At 43.5% G+C, this 18015-nt stretch overlaps 1 protein-coding gene across 9 annotated transcripts in view; it reads right to left on the reverse strand.

Annotated features, from left to right (window-relative positions):
- The window catches only part of CCDC88A (coiled-coil domain containing 88A), a 341661-nt gene that overhangs the window by 23019 nt on the left and 300627 nt on the right, over window positions 1-18015 (reverse strand). For 7 of the 9 annotated variants that reach the window (XM_032784366.2, XM_032784363.2, XM_032784359.2 and 4 more), the window contains 4 exons: window positions 4844-4927; window positions 3681-3884; window positions 3298-3369; window positions 2070-2150 (listed from right to left, as the gene is read on the reverse strand). In XM_032784366.2, the coding sequence (XP_032640257.1) occupies window positions 2070-2150; window positions 3298-3369; window positions 3681-3884; window positions 4844-4927 (441 nt within the window). The remainder of the gene's footprint in view (window positions 1-2069; window positions 2151-3297; window positions 3370-3680; window positions 3885-4843; window positions 4928-18015) is intronic. The other 2 variants (XM_032784364.2, XM_075064420.1) reach the window with 1 other exon arrangement.

Here is an 18015-nt window from a genome sequence, read left to right on the forward strand (position 1 = left end):
TCATGTGCCAGTTCCTTTATATCTTGGATGAAGATTATCTGGGTCCCCCAGTTTAGTCCCATTAAGCTGGTCGAGTTTGGCTTCTACCTCGGATGTGGCAATATCTACCTCCATATCCTATTCCTATTTGTCATTTAACCATTTTCCCTAAGCTCCTCATTAAAGACTGAGGCAAAGTATTTGTTTAGATGTGGGGCCATGCCTAGATTATCCTTTACCTCCACTCCATCCTCAGTGTTTAGCGCTCCCACTTCTTCTTTTTTTGTTTTCTTCTTATTTATATGGCTATAGAACCTTTTACTACTGGTTTTAATTCCCTTTGCGCGGTCCAACTCTACATGGCTTTGGTCTTCCTCACGTATCCCTACATGATCTGACCTCAGTAAGGTAGCTTTCCTTGCTGATCACCCCTATCTTCCATTCCTTGTAGACTTTCTGCTTTTTCTTAATCACCTCTCTGAAATGCTTGCTCATCCAGCTTGGTCTACAACTCCTGCCTATGAATTTTTTCCCCTTTCTTGGATGCAGGCTTTCTGATAGTTTCTGCAACCTTGACTTGAAATAATTCCAGGCCTCCTCCACCTTTAGATTCACAAGTTCTTCAGTCCAATCCACTTCCGTAACTAATTCCTTTAATTTTTCTTTAAGTTAGCCCTTTTTGAAATTCAAAAATCCCTAGTCCCAGATCTATTTTTCTTTATCCTTCCATTTAGTTTAAACTGAATTAGCTCGTGATCGCTCAATGTTTTCTGAAAACATCCACTCAATGTACAGTGGTAGTCAATAAAACCTAACAGAATGTTGGGGATCATTAGGAAATTAATAGATAGAAAATATTATACTGCCTCTATATAAATCCATGGTCTATGTGCAGATCTGGTCACTCTATCTCAAACAAGATATATTGGAATTGGAAAAGATACAGAAAAGGGCAATAAAAATGATTAGGGATATGGAGCAGCTTCCATATGAGGAGAGATTAATAAGACTGGGACTTTTCAGCTTGGAAAAGAGATGACAAAGGAGGGATATGATGAAGTTCTATAAAATCATGACTGGTGTGGAGAAAGTAAATAAGAGTGTTATTTATTTCTTCTCATAACGCAAGAACTAGGTGTCACCAAATGAAATGAATAGGCATCAGATTTAAAACAAACGAAAGGAAGTATTTCTTCACACAACACACAGTCAACCTGTAGAACTCTTTGGCAGAGAACGTTGTGAAGGCCAAGACAATAACAGGGTTCAAAAAAGAACTAGATAAATTCATGGAGGATAGGTCCACAAATGGCTATTAGCCAGGATAGGCAAGGATGGTGTCCCTAGCCTCTGTCTGCCAGAAGCTGGGAATGGGCGACAGGGGATGGATCACTTGATTATTACCTGTTTTGTTCATTCCCTCTGAAGCACATGGCGTTGGCCACTGTTGGATGACAGGATACTGGGCTAGATGGACCACTGATCTGACCCAGTATGGCAGTTCTTATGTATGTTCTCTCTTAGATTTATTTTAAAATAGTTTCAACTTTATATATTGTAATTGCTCCTATTTTAATATTTACTAAATGCATTTGAAGGTCTATTTTATTAATATTCTTCCCTAATTTGGAAAATGAAGGGCATAAAGCAGTGGTGGACAACCTGTGGGCTGCACGCAGCCCGTCAGGGTAATCCACTGGCATGCTGCCAGACAATTTGTTTACATTTGCATGGCTTCCCACAGCTTCTAGTGGCCGAGGTTTCCCGGCAAGCTGGAGCTGTGGGAAGTGGTGTGGGCCACAGGGACGTGCTGGCTGTCGCTTTCTGCAGCTCCCATTGGCCGGGAACGGCAAACTGCTGCCACTCGGAACTGCAGGTGGCCATGCAAATGTAAACCAACTGTCTGGCGGCTTGCCAGCAGATTACCCTGATGGGCTACATGCCACCCGTGGGCTGCAGGTTGCCCACCACTGTCATAAAGTGTTAAAAGAAAAACATGCCATGAATTTTGTATTTTATTTTTTTACCAGACCATCTTACAAACACAGTCATGGAAAAGAAGCACAGATGGCAATTCACCTGCACCGTACCTTTGACTTCATGAAGTGAAGCGTTGTTATTGCTATTACTAGTGGATGTTCTGCCACTATCAAGGCTGGCTGGTCTGGAAGCTAAATGAAAAGTAAGGAGACAGAATGATAAACAAAATTTTAGCAGATGACACTATGACACTATTTTGATCACAGAATGCTCTGAGGTAAGAATCATGCACTATTTCACAGGCTGAGTATGCCCATTGTCAACAAAGTGTTGTTTCTTAAAGATCAGAAAGCAAAGGGACTACCAGGCAGTCCAAGAGGACACTTTAGTAAAGGATGCTACAGGAACAGTAAGATACAAGGGGAAGAAAAATAGAAAACAGAGTGCATGTTTAGAACTGAAACAGATTTGTTAGTGGGAAACCAGGATTTTATAGAAGAACACACTGGCCTGCAGAAAGCTGCTTGTGATTTGGTCACTTACAATAGATTTGACAAGTAACCCTGCACACTGTAGAAATGCCACAAGCAGGAAAAGCAAGAGCATCTGCATAGTTAATGTCCTGTGCTCCTCCCCAATATAAGCAGGGGAGCTAGAACAATTTGTATAATGGGGGTGCTGAGAGCCACTGAACTAAAACTAAACGCTGTATATAGTGGAATCTACTTCAAGTCAGAGGCTGCTGCAGCACCTCTCATATCCCTAGTTCTAGCACCTATTAATACAAGGGAAATAATTGCACTGTTAATCTTTTCCAAAATACTAAATAACAATATTTTATTTCAATTTTGTTTATATTCATTTTAAAATGTTTTAGTAAAGAAAAATAGTTTGTTTTATTTCTTGTAAGTGCTTCTATTTTAGCTTTTTCACTCTGTATTTTAACTTGATGAAAAGACTTATTTTGTACTATGAAATATATAAAACTTTAAAATCAAGAAATGAATCACTGAAATCCAATTTAATGCAAGTCAAAATTTCCCTTCTTTCACAATTTAACCCAAATATATTTGAAAGTGGGCAAAAAGAGTTTGTATTCTGTTTAGGTGCATTTCATAGATATCTTCTACTAAATATACACAACAGGTAGTAGAAAGATTATTCTATAATAAAAGAAAAAGTATTAGGTTTGAACAAATGGCACCATATAGTCAAGTCGTACGCAAATTATAGAAAACATGCTCACTTTCAATGCTGTAATTCACCGTGTGGGCAAGCATCGTTAGCATTCACATCATAGATTCTTAATTTATTATTCAATTAAAATTCACATCTTACCATGAACTCTTGATCCTGTACTAGAATCATCACTAATGCCTTGTGGACTTACATCTTCAAAGGATGTAGTATCTATACATAAAGAGATAAAACAGTATGTAAATTAAATTTCACAGCAAAAATGTAATTTAAACATGTCATCTGTAAAATGCAATGAAATAATTATTTGAAATACAATCCATCTTTGCTTATGTAGCCTTTCTGTAGGAAAAAACTCTAAGGTATTTTACAATTAAAGCTATTAAACCCATTCAATTACTTCTTAGTACTGTAATTCAATTATTCAGGTTGTTTGCTACTGAAGAATATGAAGGAGTAAAAACAGATTTATATAAAATTGTTACCAATATAACCATGACAGAGCAAAAAGCTTCTACCTATACCTTTATTATTTAGCAATTGCTTGGATCTGAAGCCTGAAGAAGAGTTGACAGTTGCAAAGTTGATAGCTGTAGTAGAGAAGGCCATAGCTCCCAATTCTTTTTTCCTTTTACCCGTAGATACATCATCAAGGCCCTCCAGATGCTCAGAACTACCTGTCCATTGTCCTCCTGCTAGGACCATGGACTGTACCAGGTCATTCATGGCTGGGATGCAAATGAAAGCAAACGAATCAGCACGGTTCAATTTATTTTTTTAATTCCTATTTTGTATTGTAAAAAGTTTGACATTTTTCTAAGCATCAATGCATACTGAATATTGAAAGCTACAAACACAAGATCATCCATGTTATGACATGCAATCAGCTCAATGAATGAAAAGTATTACAGACCATACTTTCAGTTCAGATATGATTTTTAATAAATGTTATTAGATACTAGTGCCATGCCTGTGCTGCAATGATATGCAATATATATGTTAGAAGCTTTGATATGTTGTTTTGCAAAGACAAATGGAATGAATAAGGGTAAGATGGGTAGAGGTGCTAACACGACATGAACTTTGGCAATGGTTGGGGTCCTTGTTCAGTGCAGGTTACTGCAGGAATACTGTATTTTGCATTATAGTAGTTAAAAGGATCTGAAAGAGATGGCATCCTATGATACACTTCTTTGCTTTATAACACTATATAAGTATCCACCCCCTTTTCAAAAAACAAAATATTTTAGTAAAGAAGAAATGACACACATTTGAAAAGAGTAACGGACCATTTTATATCCTTGCACTATTTTCTCTATAGATTCTTTAAACCAAAAATGCAAGATATTTGTTGTTTATAAAAATGCTTACTAAAAGTGGAATTAAAAACTATTCAAATGTCTGGAGTGTACTGTAAATTTACATACACATGCATGCACAATGTGTATATATAACAAATATGTATACAAATATATAAAATGTAATCACAATAAATTGCATATGTATATATACATATATTATTCAGTGCCAAGGTTTTAAAAAAATTCTTCCAGCTTCTTGTATTATAGCAGGACTTGCACATTGCAAAATAGTAAAAAACAGCACAGTCCAGGGGAAAGGTTAGTGAAAAATTAGTAATGGAAGCCAGTGTAGCCATTTAAAAGAAGCTGAACTGTCAAAGTCTTACACATGGAGCGACGGTAGATGGCCTTCATTTTGTCTTTTTCCTTCGGTCTGTTCCTCAAAAAGGGCAGTCTTTTCAATGCAATCACTTTTATGTCATACCATGAGGAAAAACAGAAACAGGGAAATGAAAGAAAAAAGGGAGAAGAACAGATGGAAGTTAATGTTGAAACTAAGGATAGAAATGAATGTTTGAGTTTCAGCTATGTATGCTATGCTAAAAACTATTATTCTCATGCTGCTGAGTGATAATGAAATATGAAAACTACGCTATGAAACCTTCAATATACTCAGAAAAGCACCAAAGACAATGGTGTGAAACGTAATATATTTTGAAAGTTCAGAATGCCAAATTCTTGAAAAAACAAAAATAACTTCTTTGCAGAGGTTTATATAAACAGATAAAGAGTTTTTCTAAGAAAGTGGAAAATAGATTTATTCAAAAGACCTAAAATTTGATTACTTTGTGACTTTAATAAAACATCTGCTTTTCCTCTTTAAAAAAAAAAGTTTGAATCTTAATTATTTGCTACAGTTTGTCTTTTCTAATTTGCTATCCTCTTGTACTTTTCACTCATGATTTACATTTTTAAAGGTTTTGATTTATTATGTATTCTGTATATTAAATAACTCTCTTTCACTCTTTGTTTCTGTACATTTTCTTTCTATGGACCATCTGTTCAAGGGACTATGTGAACGGAGTGCAGAAAATTGAAATAATAAAGTACAAGTTTGTTATAAAGCTGCAGTGGTTGCTCAGATTTCCTGGTTGGCATGGTACCCTGCCAAATTGCTACTGGAAAAAAGTAACAAACAGAAGATTACCACCTCCTCTTGACTACCCCAGAAAAGCAAACAAAAACAAAAATGGGGGTGTGGTTATGACACTTTGTGGAGTCAGAAAAGTTAAAATAATACATGTAACATCTGCAAAAAGAACATTAAAATTATATTAATTATTACAATTAGAAAAAAGTCACTTGTTACTCTTTGAGTGCAGTGCAGCAGCAACTTGTTAACTGGACATCTGTGTCTACATGTAGCATAATATAAATGTGTCAGCAGACTGCCAAGCATACAGGAGCCACATGCAAACAATGGAGATGCAAGGGCTTCAACTTTGGGAGAAAGGTGCTCAGAAATTACAGATTTCTTACAAATGCCCAGGCCACTGCTTCATTTGCATGCTACCCGACATCACAATCTACAGGTTTTACACATGCCTTGTCATTTGCTTCAATTGTTGAACCAATGGCATGTTACGTAGCAATTTAAAATACATGCACATAGATTTTTCTATATTTTTAGACACTTCTGCACCTTCTGTATTTCTCTGCACAAAAGGGGAAATATACCCTATATTTTGTTATATTTCTTTTTAGTTTGGTTCAACAGAAAAAGTCAACATGTCCAATTTCTAGTATCGCCATTATGCAGTATTTCTAATAGCGCTCTATTATAAGAACCATTTCATGTTAGAATTAATACAGCCATGCGAAATCACCATGAAATGGTACCAGACCAAAAAAATGCTACTAAGCCATAATTATGGTGTAAAAATAAAAATAATTACTAGCCTGTCAAAAAAAAAAAATTCACTGGCCCCAAGTGAACAGGCAAATAGAATATTGCACAGCTGGATTAACAATGTTAGAAATAGTATAACATCAGCTACTTAAATGGACATTGATAAGAAAATTTTTATCTATTAAAACATTCCTTTTATTACTTTTGTAAATAAAGGCCAGATTGTTTTTGGCCTTGCACAAGAGTGCAAGTTGGGAGAAAATGTAAGGATCCCCTTGCACTCTTGTACAACAGCCAACCATAATACTGTGGAGGATTGCAAGCGCTGGTGGTATCCTTTCCAAAAGGAGGAGTACCTGACTGAAAGTGGGTTATCACACTGCTTCCCCTTCACCTTTTGCACTCAGCATAGGGGGGACGTGTACAGTGCACCACTTTGAAATGTGCTGGAGCTCCTGCTGCAGCATGCAAGACCCAGGAGACCTAGGAGGATGTATGTTTGATTCAGCTAGACTGCCTCAGAGTCCTGCTGCAACATGGCTCCATCAATTTACCACTAAAATGTTACAGTAAAAACAAAAGCTATATATTCTACAACTTCCATTACTGATTAAAACTGGTATAGTCTTGTATGCTTTAACCCACTGTTTCTCAATGACCAGTTCATGGACCGGCGCTGGTCCCTGAGATCTCCCTGACACAGTTTAGGAAGGCAGCAAGCTGGTCCCTGCTATCAAAAAGGTTGAGAAACACTGCAAAATGATGAACACACAGAGAATATTCACAGTTCTAAAGTACAATGGTATCTAGATCAGAGAGAAGCTGCTAATCCCTAATATAAGTCAACTGTTCATGTCTTTGGGTGGGGAAGAGTAGGGAGACACAAAGGGAACACACACCAGTCAATATACGTGTTTCTCATATAGGAGACAAGTACACTTAATGCATGTTAACCTTTAGCTTGCTGATCGCGTAGATATATTGGTAGGTACTCAAACATAAAATAAGCTTTTCTGACCTTCTTTCAGCTCAATAAACACAGCTACTTTCAATAATCAGAAGGGAATGAGCTGAAAGCAATGTGTAAATGGAAACTGATTGGCCACAGTAAGTTGAGTGATCATTAAAGTCTTCATAAAGAAGAGATGTTGTCTATCCAACTCTGTAAAAGGATACAGTTTTATTTCACTGTCTGCCAAAAGAATGCATGCACCAGTATGAAGCTTATTTCTTGCTTTTATTACAAATAAAGTATAAATAACTAGTTTTAGCATTAGTGACAGTAAAGTGAGGAACACACTGTGACAATAAGTACCCCCTGCATTCACATCATACACACTACTGTAATAATCTTTGAACGAAATATGCTTTGTGAAGTGTCATTTGAAATCTAGTAACTCACTGATCATGGATATTCTTGTGTGATGTATGTACAGGGTGGGTATTAAGAGTGATTAATATATGTTGAAATTATGACTAAAGTGTGTACAAACCAGGTATGTCATGGAGAGTTGGTAAACAGGACTGCACCTGGGAGTTACTTTCAAAGTACTTTGAAAGACAATGAGAATGTATTTACATTAGAGAGACAAGGTGGGAAACATTAATCTTTTACTGGACCAATTTCTGTTGCTGAGAGATATATAACATATGTTGGTCCAATAAAACATATTACTGTACCCACCTTGTGTCTCTCATATCCTGAGACTGACAGGGTTACAACACCACTGCACACAATGTATTACATATCATGTAAACAGATTCATCTAGCTAACAAGGGGTGGAGGCAAATCTCACATTAACGAGTGGGGCAAAAGACAGCATGGTATCTACACCATGCTGTTGGCAGAGAGAAGCTTGGACTGGGTTTTACTTTTCAAAGAATACATGGCAAAGGTTTACAAGTCTATAAGATAGAGCAGCTGAATCTCAAGTGATAAGCAACTGAGTCAACTGATTGTATAAGATATTACTGTACTGTATTAGAAAAGTGTATAGAGCAGTGACACTTAGACTGAGGCTTGGCAGCCACAAGTGGCTCTTTAATGTGTTTCCTTGTGGCTCTTTGCAGCACATATTAAAACATGGTGCGATTTAATTATTAACCAATCTAAGTTATTAACCAATCAGGATACTTCTACTATGTTATTAACCAGTTGTAGAATACTTGGTCAGTTGTTTTGCTGTGAATCATATATATACACACAGACAGACACACAGAGTAAATGAAACAATGAATTTATACTACTGTGGTTCTTTTGGGTAACGCTGATTGCTAATTTGGCTCCTAAACCACTGAGGTCTGAGTATCACTGGTACAGAGTGAGGTCTTTTCTAAAAGCCTATGGCACACTGGTGATGGATATCATTGTGAATTGTATGCATTATCACTATATATGGAATTATGGATACTCATTGATATTGGGCTGTACAGTCTCTCCAGACAGGAGGGAATGCCACAGCTATCTACTCGTTTCCTGTATAAATTAAGCGGGGTGGAATCAGAAACAATGGAAACCCAATTTACTTAGAAATCATACAGGGGGATGAAAAGCCCACAGGAAGAGAAAGACGCCACGAGATCATTCTACCTCTTGAAAAAAGTTACTTTAATTTTGGAAGACATAAGCAAGGAGAGACGCCATCTTGGGCATCAATCACTAGACAGATACAAGCAGGGCCGCCCAGAGGATTCAGGGGGCCTAGGGTCAGAATTGCCATCAAAGACCCAGCACTTCGGTGGTGGGACCCAGGGCAGAAGGACCCCCTGCAGCCGAATTGCCACTGAAGACCCAGAGTGGAAGAAGCTCCGGGGGCCTGGGCCCTGCGAGAGTTTTCCGGGGCCCCCGGAGCGAGTGAAGGACCCCGCTCCAGGGTCCCGAAAAACTCTCATGGGGGCCCCAAGCTGAGAAAAATATTTCCTTCAGCCAAGGGGGGTTGACGTCTCTGGAACAGAATATAGGTTAGAAATCTGTTTAGGCAAAGATCTTGCACCTAAGATGACAAGGGAAACAGAATGGCTAGGTAGAGAAACCAGCTTGAACAAAGACTGTATCTTGCTAGATTAGGCTTTAGACTTGCAGATGCCTTTTCACTTTTATTTGCTTGTAGCCCTTTCTAACTTTATTGCTTTTACTTGGGATCACTTAATCTATGTCCTATTGTTAATAAATCTGTTTTATTTTACTATAAACCAGAGGTCAGCAACCTTTCAGAAGTGGTGTGCTGAGTCTTCATTTATTCACTCTAATTTAACGTTTTTAGAAGGTCTCTTTCTATAAGTCTATATTATATAACTAAACTATTGTATGTAAAGTAAACAACGTTTTCAAAATGTTTAAGAAGCGTCATTTAAAATTAAATCTTATGCTGCCAGCCTGCTCAACTCGCTGCCAGCCTGGGGTTCTGTTCACCTAGGCCGGCAGTGGGCTGAGCAGGGCTTGCAGCCAGGACCCCAGACCTGAGGGTAGGGTTCAGGGGTCAGGGCAGAGGGCTGGGGTGTATGGGTGGTGTAGGGCAGAAGGCTGGGTGTGTGTGGGGGTTCAAGGGTCAGGACAGAGGGCTGGGGGGCGTGGGAGGTGCAAGGGAGAAGACTGGGTGTGTGTGGGGGTTCAAGGGTCAGGCAGAGGGCTGGGTGTGTGTGGGGGTGCAGGGCAAAAGGCTGAGTGTGTGTGGGGGGGGTCAGGGCAGAGGGCTGGGCATGTGGGGGGGTGCACAGCAGAAGGCTGGGTGTGTGTGGGGGTTCAAGGATCAGGGCAGAGGACTGGGGCTGTGGGGGGGGTGTAGGGCAGAAGGCTGTGTGTGGGAGGGTTTCAAGGGTCAGGGCAGAGGGCTGGGTGGCGTGGGGGGTGCAGGGCAGAAGGCTGGGTGTGTAAGCAGGGTCAGGGCAGAAGGCTGGGGTGCTCGGCTTGTGAGGATGCTCCCAGCCCCCTGCCCTGAGTGGTTCATGGCAGGGGGTTGGAAGGGATATGCCCTGATTCCACTCCCTTCCCCAAGGCTCCGTCCCTACCTCTCTCTGCATCCTCTACGGAGCTGTGTGCACACTACTGCTCTTCCCCCTCCCCATTGCAAGGGCTATCAGCTGTTTGGTGCAGGGAAGGAGAGGAGGCGGGGCAGGAAAGCACCATGCTGGGGGAAGAAGTGGGGGAGGGGAAGCTTGGCTGCCACAGAACCAAGCTTCTGCCTCCTGCCCCCGCAGGGGAGAGTGGTGGGGGCTGAGTGGGGCTGGGGGCCGGGACCGTGGCAGCGTGCCACTCAAAATAGGCTCGCGTGCCGTGTTTGGCATGTGTGCCATAGATTGCTGACCCCCGCTATAAACCAATTCAATGCTGTGTTTAAAAGGAAGGGTGCATTTACTCCAGCTAAGTTAATAAGCCATGATGTAGTTTTATTTCTTTACGTTATGGAGAAATGAACATTATTATTTCTCTGAGCTGTACAGGAAAGGGCTGAACATATCAGGGCACACAGTTTTGGGGAATTTGAGATGGGGAGTGTGTTGTGGTCATCTTCATGGTTGTAACCCAGGCTGAGGACAGAGTGTGACTGGCGTGTTGCTGGCAGGCTGCTGGCATCAGACTTCTGGAACCAGGACTCCTGCTATATACAGATACTCATAGTGGCAGGCTGCTTGTGAGCAGCCCAGGTTGGGAGCTACAGCACCAAAGAGCTGTGAGGTTACAGGGCAAATAGTGACAAAATCCTTTACTGGTCTGGACTGCCACCTGAATGCCACAACACACACTTCCTCTTTTTTCTTATTGAGGAATTAATTTTATTGTGGGGGGTTGTTTCTAACTGCATTTTATTTTTCATCCAAACTAACAAGAAATTACCTTTGATTATGTGTTTTATAAAACCTGTGTTCATACTACAAAAAGTAAAGTAAATAATTACAGTTAAGACAACAATTATCAGTACTTCATGGTGATTCTTGGTCTCTCAGAAACAGATCCACAAAAAGGGTTGGCTTGTGGCCCTCAGCATACCTACAAAATGTGAGATGGAGCTGCAGATACTGATGGTGCCTATCTCACTAAAGCAGATATTAAATCTGTCCTTTGGTAGAATTTGCTCTTCTTATTGCTGGAATCACATATGTGTGGCCTAAGGCTGAAACACTGCATGAAAAACACTTGTGACTGGTATATGCATGTGGAAGTGCTTTTCTTGGCAGACACAAAGCAATGGCCAAACGGTTTTAAACATGCCCTGGCATCTTTAATGTAGTGTAACTGTTTTGACACTGAACAATTCGGGGTCCTCAGAGATCAACTTCTTTTGCCTTTTGTACCCTCCATTAGTAAGGCAGAAGATTTTAGCTACAAATACAAGAACAACATTACAGTGGTTAAGTATCAGAGCGGTAGCCGTGTTAGTCTGGATCTGTAAAAGCAGTAAAGAGTCCTGTGGTACCTTATAGACTAACAGACGTATTGGAGCATGAGCTTTCGTGGGTGAATACTCACTTCGTCGGATGCATGTAGTGGAAATTTCCAGAAGCAGGTATATAATGCAAGCAAGATCAGCTTTAGAGTAACGGAGGTTTAGTTCAAATCAGGGAGGATATGAGGCCCTCTTCTAGCAGTTGAGGTGTTTGGGAAACCAAGGAAGAGAAACTGCTTTGTAGTTTGGTAGCTATTTCTACGCAGTCTTTGTTTAATCCTGAGCTGACGTGGTATCAAATTGCAGTGATTATGACTGGAAGCTCAGCAGTGTTCTCTTGAAGTCTAGTCCTGAAGTTTTTTTTTTGCTGCATGATTGGGCTTACCTTTTAATCTGCTATTGTGTGTCCAGGGGATTGAAGTGTTCTCCTGAGACAGTTTTTTGTATATTGCCATTCTAATATCTGATTTGTGTCCATTTTCCCTTTTCCCTTAATATCCATGGGCTTGGATGAATGGATATGTTGAAAATAGGCATCCTTATAGGTCAAAGGGCTGTGAACAGTCCCTTGTTCCAGCACCAAGTATTATTGCGCCCTCAGTTGCCATCTTGAATTTTTGTACTCTTACGAATTTGTTCAGTTGGCACAGGTCTATATAGACCTCCATCCTATCTTTTGTCTGGGGTCAGAAAGTAGTGGTAGTTGAGTAAACCTTTTTCCTTGATGTTTGTGTTGGGCACGGGTTCTTCTATAGGTTACACCAAGGCAAGTCATGGCGCTGACTAACCCTATGCCTTCTATGAGGAGTAACTGCTCTTGTGGATGAGGGGGAAGCAGTGGATGTGTTATTCCTTGACTTAGCAAGGCTTTTGATACAGTCTTCCCCAGCAGTATTATTGCTAGCAAGTTAAAAGAAGTATGGGCTGGATGAATGGACTAAGATGGATAGAAGCTGGCTAGATCATCGGGCTCAGTTGGTAGTGATCAATGGCTCCACTCTAGTTGGAGGCGGAGGCCTGGAGCCGGTTTTGTTCAATATCATTCACTAATGATCTGGAGGATGGCAGTATGACTGCACTCTCATAGCAAGTTTGCAGATCGACACTAAATTGGAGGAGTGGTAGATATGCTGGAGGGTAGGGATAGATACAGAGGGACCTAGGACAACTTAGAGGACTGTGGCCAAAAGAAACCTGATTGAGATTCAACAAGGACAGTGCAGATCCTTCACTTAGGACGGAAGATCTACTGGACTGTTACCAGACTAGGGATCCGAATGGCTAGGAAGCAGTTATGCAGAAAAGGGGATGTAGGAGTTACAGTGGACGATGAAGCTGGATTATGATTCAACATGTGCCTTGTTGCCAAAACGCTAATGGCATTTTGGGCTGTGTAAGTGGGGGCATTGCCAGCAAATCGCAGGGACGTGATCATTCCCCTCTATTCGATATTGGGGGGGCCTCACTGGAGTACTGTGTCAGTTTTGAACCCCATACTACAAGAGAGATGTGGAAAAACTGGAAAAGAGTCCAGTGGGAGGTGCAACAAAATGATTTAGGGGGCTGGGCAACATGACTTACGAGTGAGAGAGAGGGCTAATGGGAACTGGATGTTTTAGTTACAGAAGAGGGAAAGAATGAGGGAGATTGATAGCTGCTTTCAACTACCTGAAAGGGGGTTCCAAAGAGGATGGATCTTGACTGTTCTCAGTGGTACCATATGACAGAACAAGGAGTAATGGTCTCAAGCTGCAGTGAGGGAGGTTTAGGTTGGATATTAGGAAAAACTTTCTCACTAGAAGGGTGGTGAAGGACTGGAATGGGTTACCTTAGGGAGGTGGAGGAATCTCCTTCTTTAGAGGTTTTTAAGATCAGGCTTGACAAAGCCCTGGCTGGGATAATTAAATCGAGGATTGGTCCTGCTTTTAGCAGAGGGTTGGACTAGATGACCTCCTGAGGTCCCTTCCAACCCTGATATTCTGTGATTCTATCTGTAGAAGGCGATCCATTTCTACGCGAAGTAGGTGCTCATGAGAGGGGTCCCTGAAGAGAGACAGGGAAGGGTAGGAGGGTGGGATATAAAAGGGTTGGTGTAGCCGGACTGAACTATTTCTAGGACCCAACGCATGGTGGAAAGCCTGGAGGCAGTGGCCAAATGGGCAAGTAGGTGGAGGAGTCCAAGAGTGGTCCTGCAGACCCCCGACGAACACTTCAAATTTGTTGTTTATTTCCCAGTGGGTGGGAAGTAGCTGTTTGCACTTCGTTTTGTCTGAGCCTAGGAGGTCTAGGGTGATTCCTAGGCACGTCACAGGGTCTGTTCTGAGATCGGTGATACTGGTATGTACATGGCCTCTGGTAAGGCTGATACTGTCGTCTCCCGGGAATTGATGGGTAGATGCCCAGGGTGAGTAGGGTTGTTCCAGAGAGTCTTTCACAGTGTGGAGGACCTCGTCCATCTTTATCAAAGGGGAGGTCCTCCATTTTGGTCTGCAGGTCTTTGGGGATACCTGATGCAGAGAGCCAGGAAGCTCTGTGCATAACCACAGCAATTGTGGTATTACAGGCAGCTGTATCCACCATGTCTAGAGATGCTTGTAGGGCCGTTCTGGAAACAAATTGGCCTTGGACAAGGACTGACAAAGTCTGCTCTCCTGTCCTCCGGAATATGGGAGGTAAAGTCAAAGAGTTTATTATAGTTATCAAAGTGATAGCTTGCAAGTAGGGTGGAGTAGTTTGCAATTCTGAACTGCAGAGTGGAGAAGGTATAAACCTTGTTGCCCAAGGTGTCTTGCTGGGTAGGGTGGGCCAGTAGTGGGGCTGTTTTGTCCTGTGACTCGCTGCATCTACTATAAGAGAACTTGGTTGTGGGTGAGAGAATAAAAAGTCTCAATCCTTAGCAAGAACATAATATTTGCGTTCAGCCTTTTTTCAAATTGGCAAGATAGAGGCTGGAGTCTGCCAGACAGTGTCAGCTGGTTCTACGAGTGCCTCATTTATGAGAAGCGCGATCTTTGAGGGCACAGAAGGTTGAAGGATTTTGAGGATTTTGTGTTGTGTCTCCTGGACATCTTCTAAAGGGATGTCTTTGCTGAGTGCCACCCTCTTGAAAAGTTCCTGGAACAATTTCAGGTTGTCCACATTCTGTGGAGGTGGAGGCATGATGGCTCTGTCTCGAGCTGATGGAGAGTTGGAGTTTGGTGAATCAGGGTACGGTCCATGGCCCACGTCTTCAGAGGGGAGTTCAGGCATTCTAGAAGTAGATGGAGCTAGAGATGGAGGTGCAGAAGGAGCTTGTGGTGTGGTGGAAAAAGCATGAGGGCGAGTGGCAGTAGGAGCTGGCCAAGGGTACCAATGAGGCCAAGGCATTGGATAAGAGAAGTTAGGTGCAGCCCACAGAGGGGCAAAGTAGGAAAACTGAGGCTGGTGGTTGTTCGCCGTGGTCCGAGGTATAAAAGGTTCTGGTGCAGGAGGAGAGGCAAGTGGGGAGAACTCCTGTTGTTGTTGCATATCCTGCTCGCTATCAGTAAAGGTGGTCAGGTCAGGTGGGGAAAGCGGCTGGTCAAAGAGTGAGTACCGTGTGTCCAGGAGTGGAGTTAGGCTCAGGTGCCAGTGAAAGGTCGTCTTGACTCAGGAACTGTTGTTGTTCCCTAGGGTCTGAGCATGCTGTGCGCAGTCTGTGCTCAGAGGCATGCACAGACTTTTGTTTAGATTTCCCCCGTGCCGTAGGCCTTTTATGTGCACCCTGCAGGAGGTCTGCTGGCTGCTGCATGAGTGGAGGGAAGGCTTGATGCCGATGTTCTTGTCGGCACCAGGGTAGAGCACCCTGTTGGTATTGGGTCTATTTTTGGTGCCGAAGGGACTGGTGCCAAGGAGATCTTCCCTGCACAGGAAGTTGGGTCCCTGCCTCTGCGCTCTGCAAAAGCTGCTGAAGTGCTGGGATGGTTGGAGGCGCCTGCCTTCGGCACTAACAGCATTGAGGGTAAGGATCTCACAGGAAACCCTTTATCCTCATGAAAGTCTCCGCTTGGAGACAGTTGGGATTCTTGCCTCTGCCTGAGAGGGTGAAGGTGTGCTCCCAATAGGTTCGGACCTGGCCAGAGAGTGTGAGGGAGAGGGTTTAACAGTGCCCTTCTCCAGCAGCGGCTGCAGGGATTTCTGCATAAGAATAATTTTCAGCTGCAGGTCCCTGTCACGACGAGCCCTAGTTCTGAGGCTTGTGCCATGGAGGCACTTAGCAGGGATGTGTCGTCTTGCCTAGGCATTTCATGCAGTATGAATGTCCATTGGACTCTGGCATAGAGTCCTGACAGGAGACACATTTCTTAAATCCTGAAGCTCCTGGCATTATTGAACTTGGAGTGCCAGGGGAGAGTCTCTCTGCAGGAGATGAGCTTGAGGAAAAAAGTTTTATTTTTTGTTTTTTGTTTTTTTTAACTAAGTAATTATTCTAAAGGATGTTACTAACTAACTATTTCTATATTTTTGTGATTGTTTTCTTCAGAGACTAGGGAAGAGTGTTAGCACTGCCCTGAGTCCCGTCTTCAGTTGAGGACAGTTGAGAAGGAACTGAGGGTGGCACGGGACGTGCGTGCTCTGGCAGACTCTAACGAGACTGCAAGACAGCAGCTGAGTGTGTGCGTCCCGACCAGGCACTGCTACTGAAGATCTCCAATCAATGGTGCCGAGACGCACCATCACCTGGGAGTGGAGCACCCACAGGGACAGCACTCAAAGAACTACTTTTCCAGGCTGTTCTATTAGAAAATTGTCAAATAGACAATGAACTATATCTATTTTTCTCAATATATGACAACAGTCACCAAGCTAGTCCAGGGCTTGGTTGAGGAACTCATGGATGAAGAACACCTTGAAGTTGATGCTGAACCTGAGAAAGACGGAAGTCATGCTGTTTAGTAGAGGCAAATACTTCTGAGAAGTTTGCAACAGCCACGATACATTATTCTCTAGCCAAGGACGCATGCTCATCATTGGTAAAATTAGGAGTGAAAGGACGGGTAGGTCTAGACCAGGTGGCACATGAGCCGATTTTTAATGGTACGCTGTCGCCTGCCGGGTCCCAGCCGCTGGCCCATCTCAGCCTGCTGCTGAACCCAGGCCGGCAGGCAGGCTGGGTTGGGCCAGTAGCCAGGACCCCGGCAGGCAGCAGTATGCCATTAAAAATCCTGCCCAACCTGCTCTTCTCTGCCCCCTGCCCACCACTCTCTCCTGGGGGGGCAGGGGGCAGAAGCTTGGTCCTGCCAGCTGCTGCTGCAGGGCAGCCTCCACCGGCAGCCACGCTCTCTCCTCCCCCACTTCTTTTCCTAGCATCCTGGGTTCCTGCCCCTCCTCCTCCCTGCGACCGAACAGCTGATGGCCCTGGTCCCTGAAGAGGGAGGGGGAGAAGCGGAGCCAGAACCGCAGCCGCAGCATGCTCGCTGCTCCGGAGAAGAGGTGGGGACGGGGCTTTGGCGAAGGAGGGTGGAATCAGGGCATATTCCCTCCAGCCTCCTACTGTGAGCCGCTCAGGGCAGGGAGATGGGAATATCCCCATGATTCCAGCCCACACCCCCAGCCCTGACTCATGACCCTCCCCCACACCCCCAGCCCTCTGCCCTGACCCTTGCATCCCCCTCACACACACACAGCCCCCTGCCCTGATCCCTGCACCCCCGCATGACCCCAGCCCTGAATCCGGCACCCCCTCACATACCCAGCTCCCCCACACTCCATGCCCTGACTCCTGCACCCCACGCACATGCTCCCCAGCCCTCTGCCCTGACTCCTGCACCCTCCTCACACACCCCCACTCCCCAAGCCTTGACTCTTACACCTGCCCACATCCCCACCCCCACCCTAAGCACCAAACAGAAGTTCTTGCACCCCTCCCCCCACATTCCCACCTGCACCCCTCACACCAAATGGGAGCTGTCCAGGTAAGTGCCCCCACACCCAAACCTCCTGCCCCAACCCTGAGCCCCCTCCCTCATTCTAGCTCCTGGCCAGACCCTACACCCCAACTCCCAGCCTGTTCCTTCACCCGCAACCCTGTGCTCAGTGCACCCCTACCCTCAGCTCAGTGCAGAGAGAGAGGAAGAGACTGGGTCAGGGTCACTAGTCCAATCCTCTCAAATAGCAGGACCAATCCGATTTAATCAATCCCGCCAGGGCTTCTGTCAAGCCTGATCAGGGTCACTAGTCCAATCCTCTCAAATAGCAGGACCAATCCGATTTAATCAATCCCGCCAGGGCTTCTGTCAAGCCTGA

Source organism: Chelonoidis abingdonii, chromosome 3, assembly GCF_003597395.2.
Source record: "Chelonoidis abingdonii isolate Lonesome George chromosome 3, CheloAbing_2.0, whole genome shotgun sequence".
NCBI lineage: Eukaryota > Metazoa > Chordata > Testudines > Testudinidae > Chelonoidis > Chelonoidis abingdonii.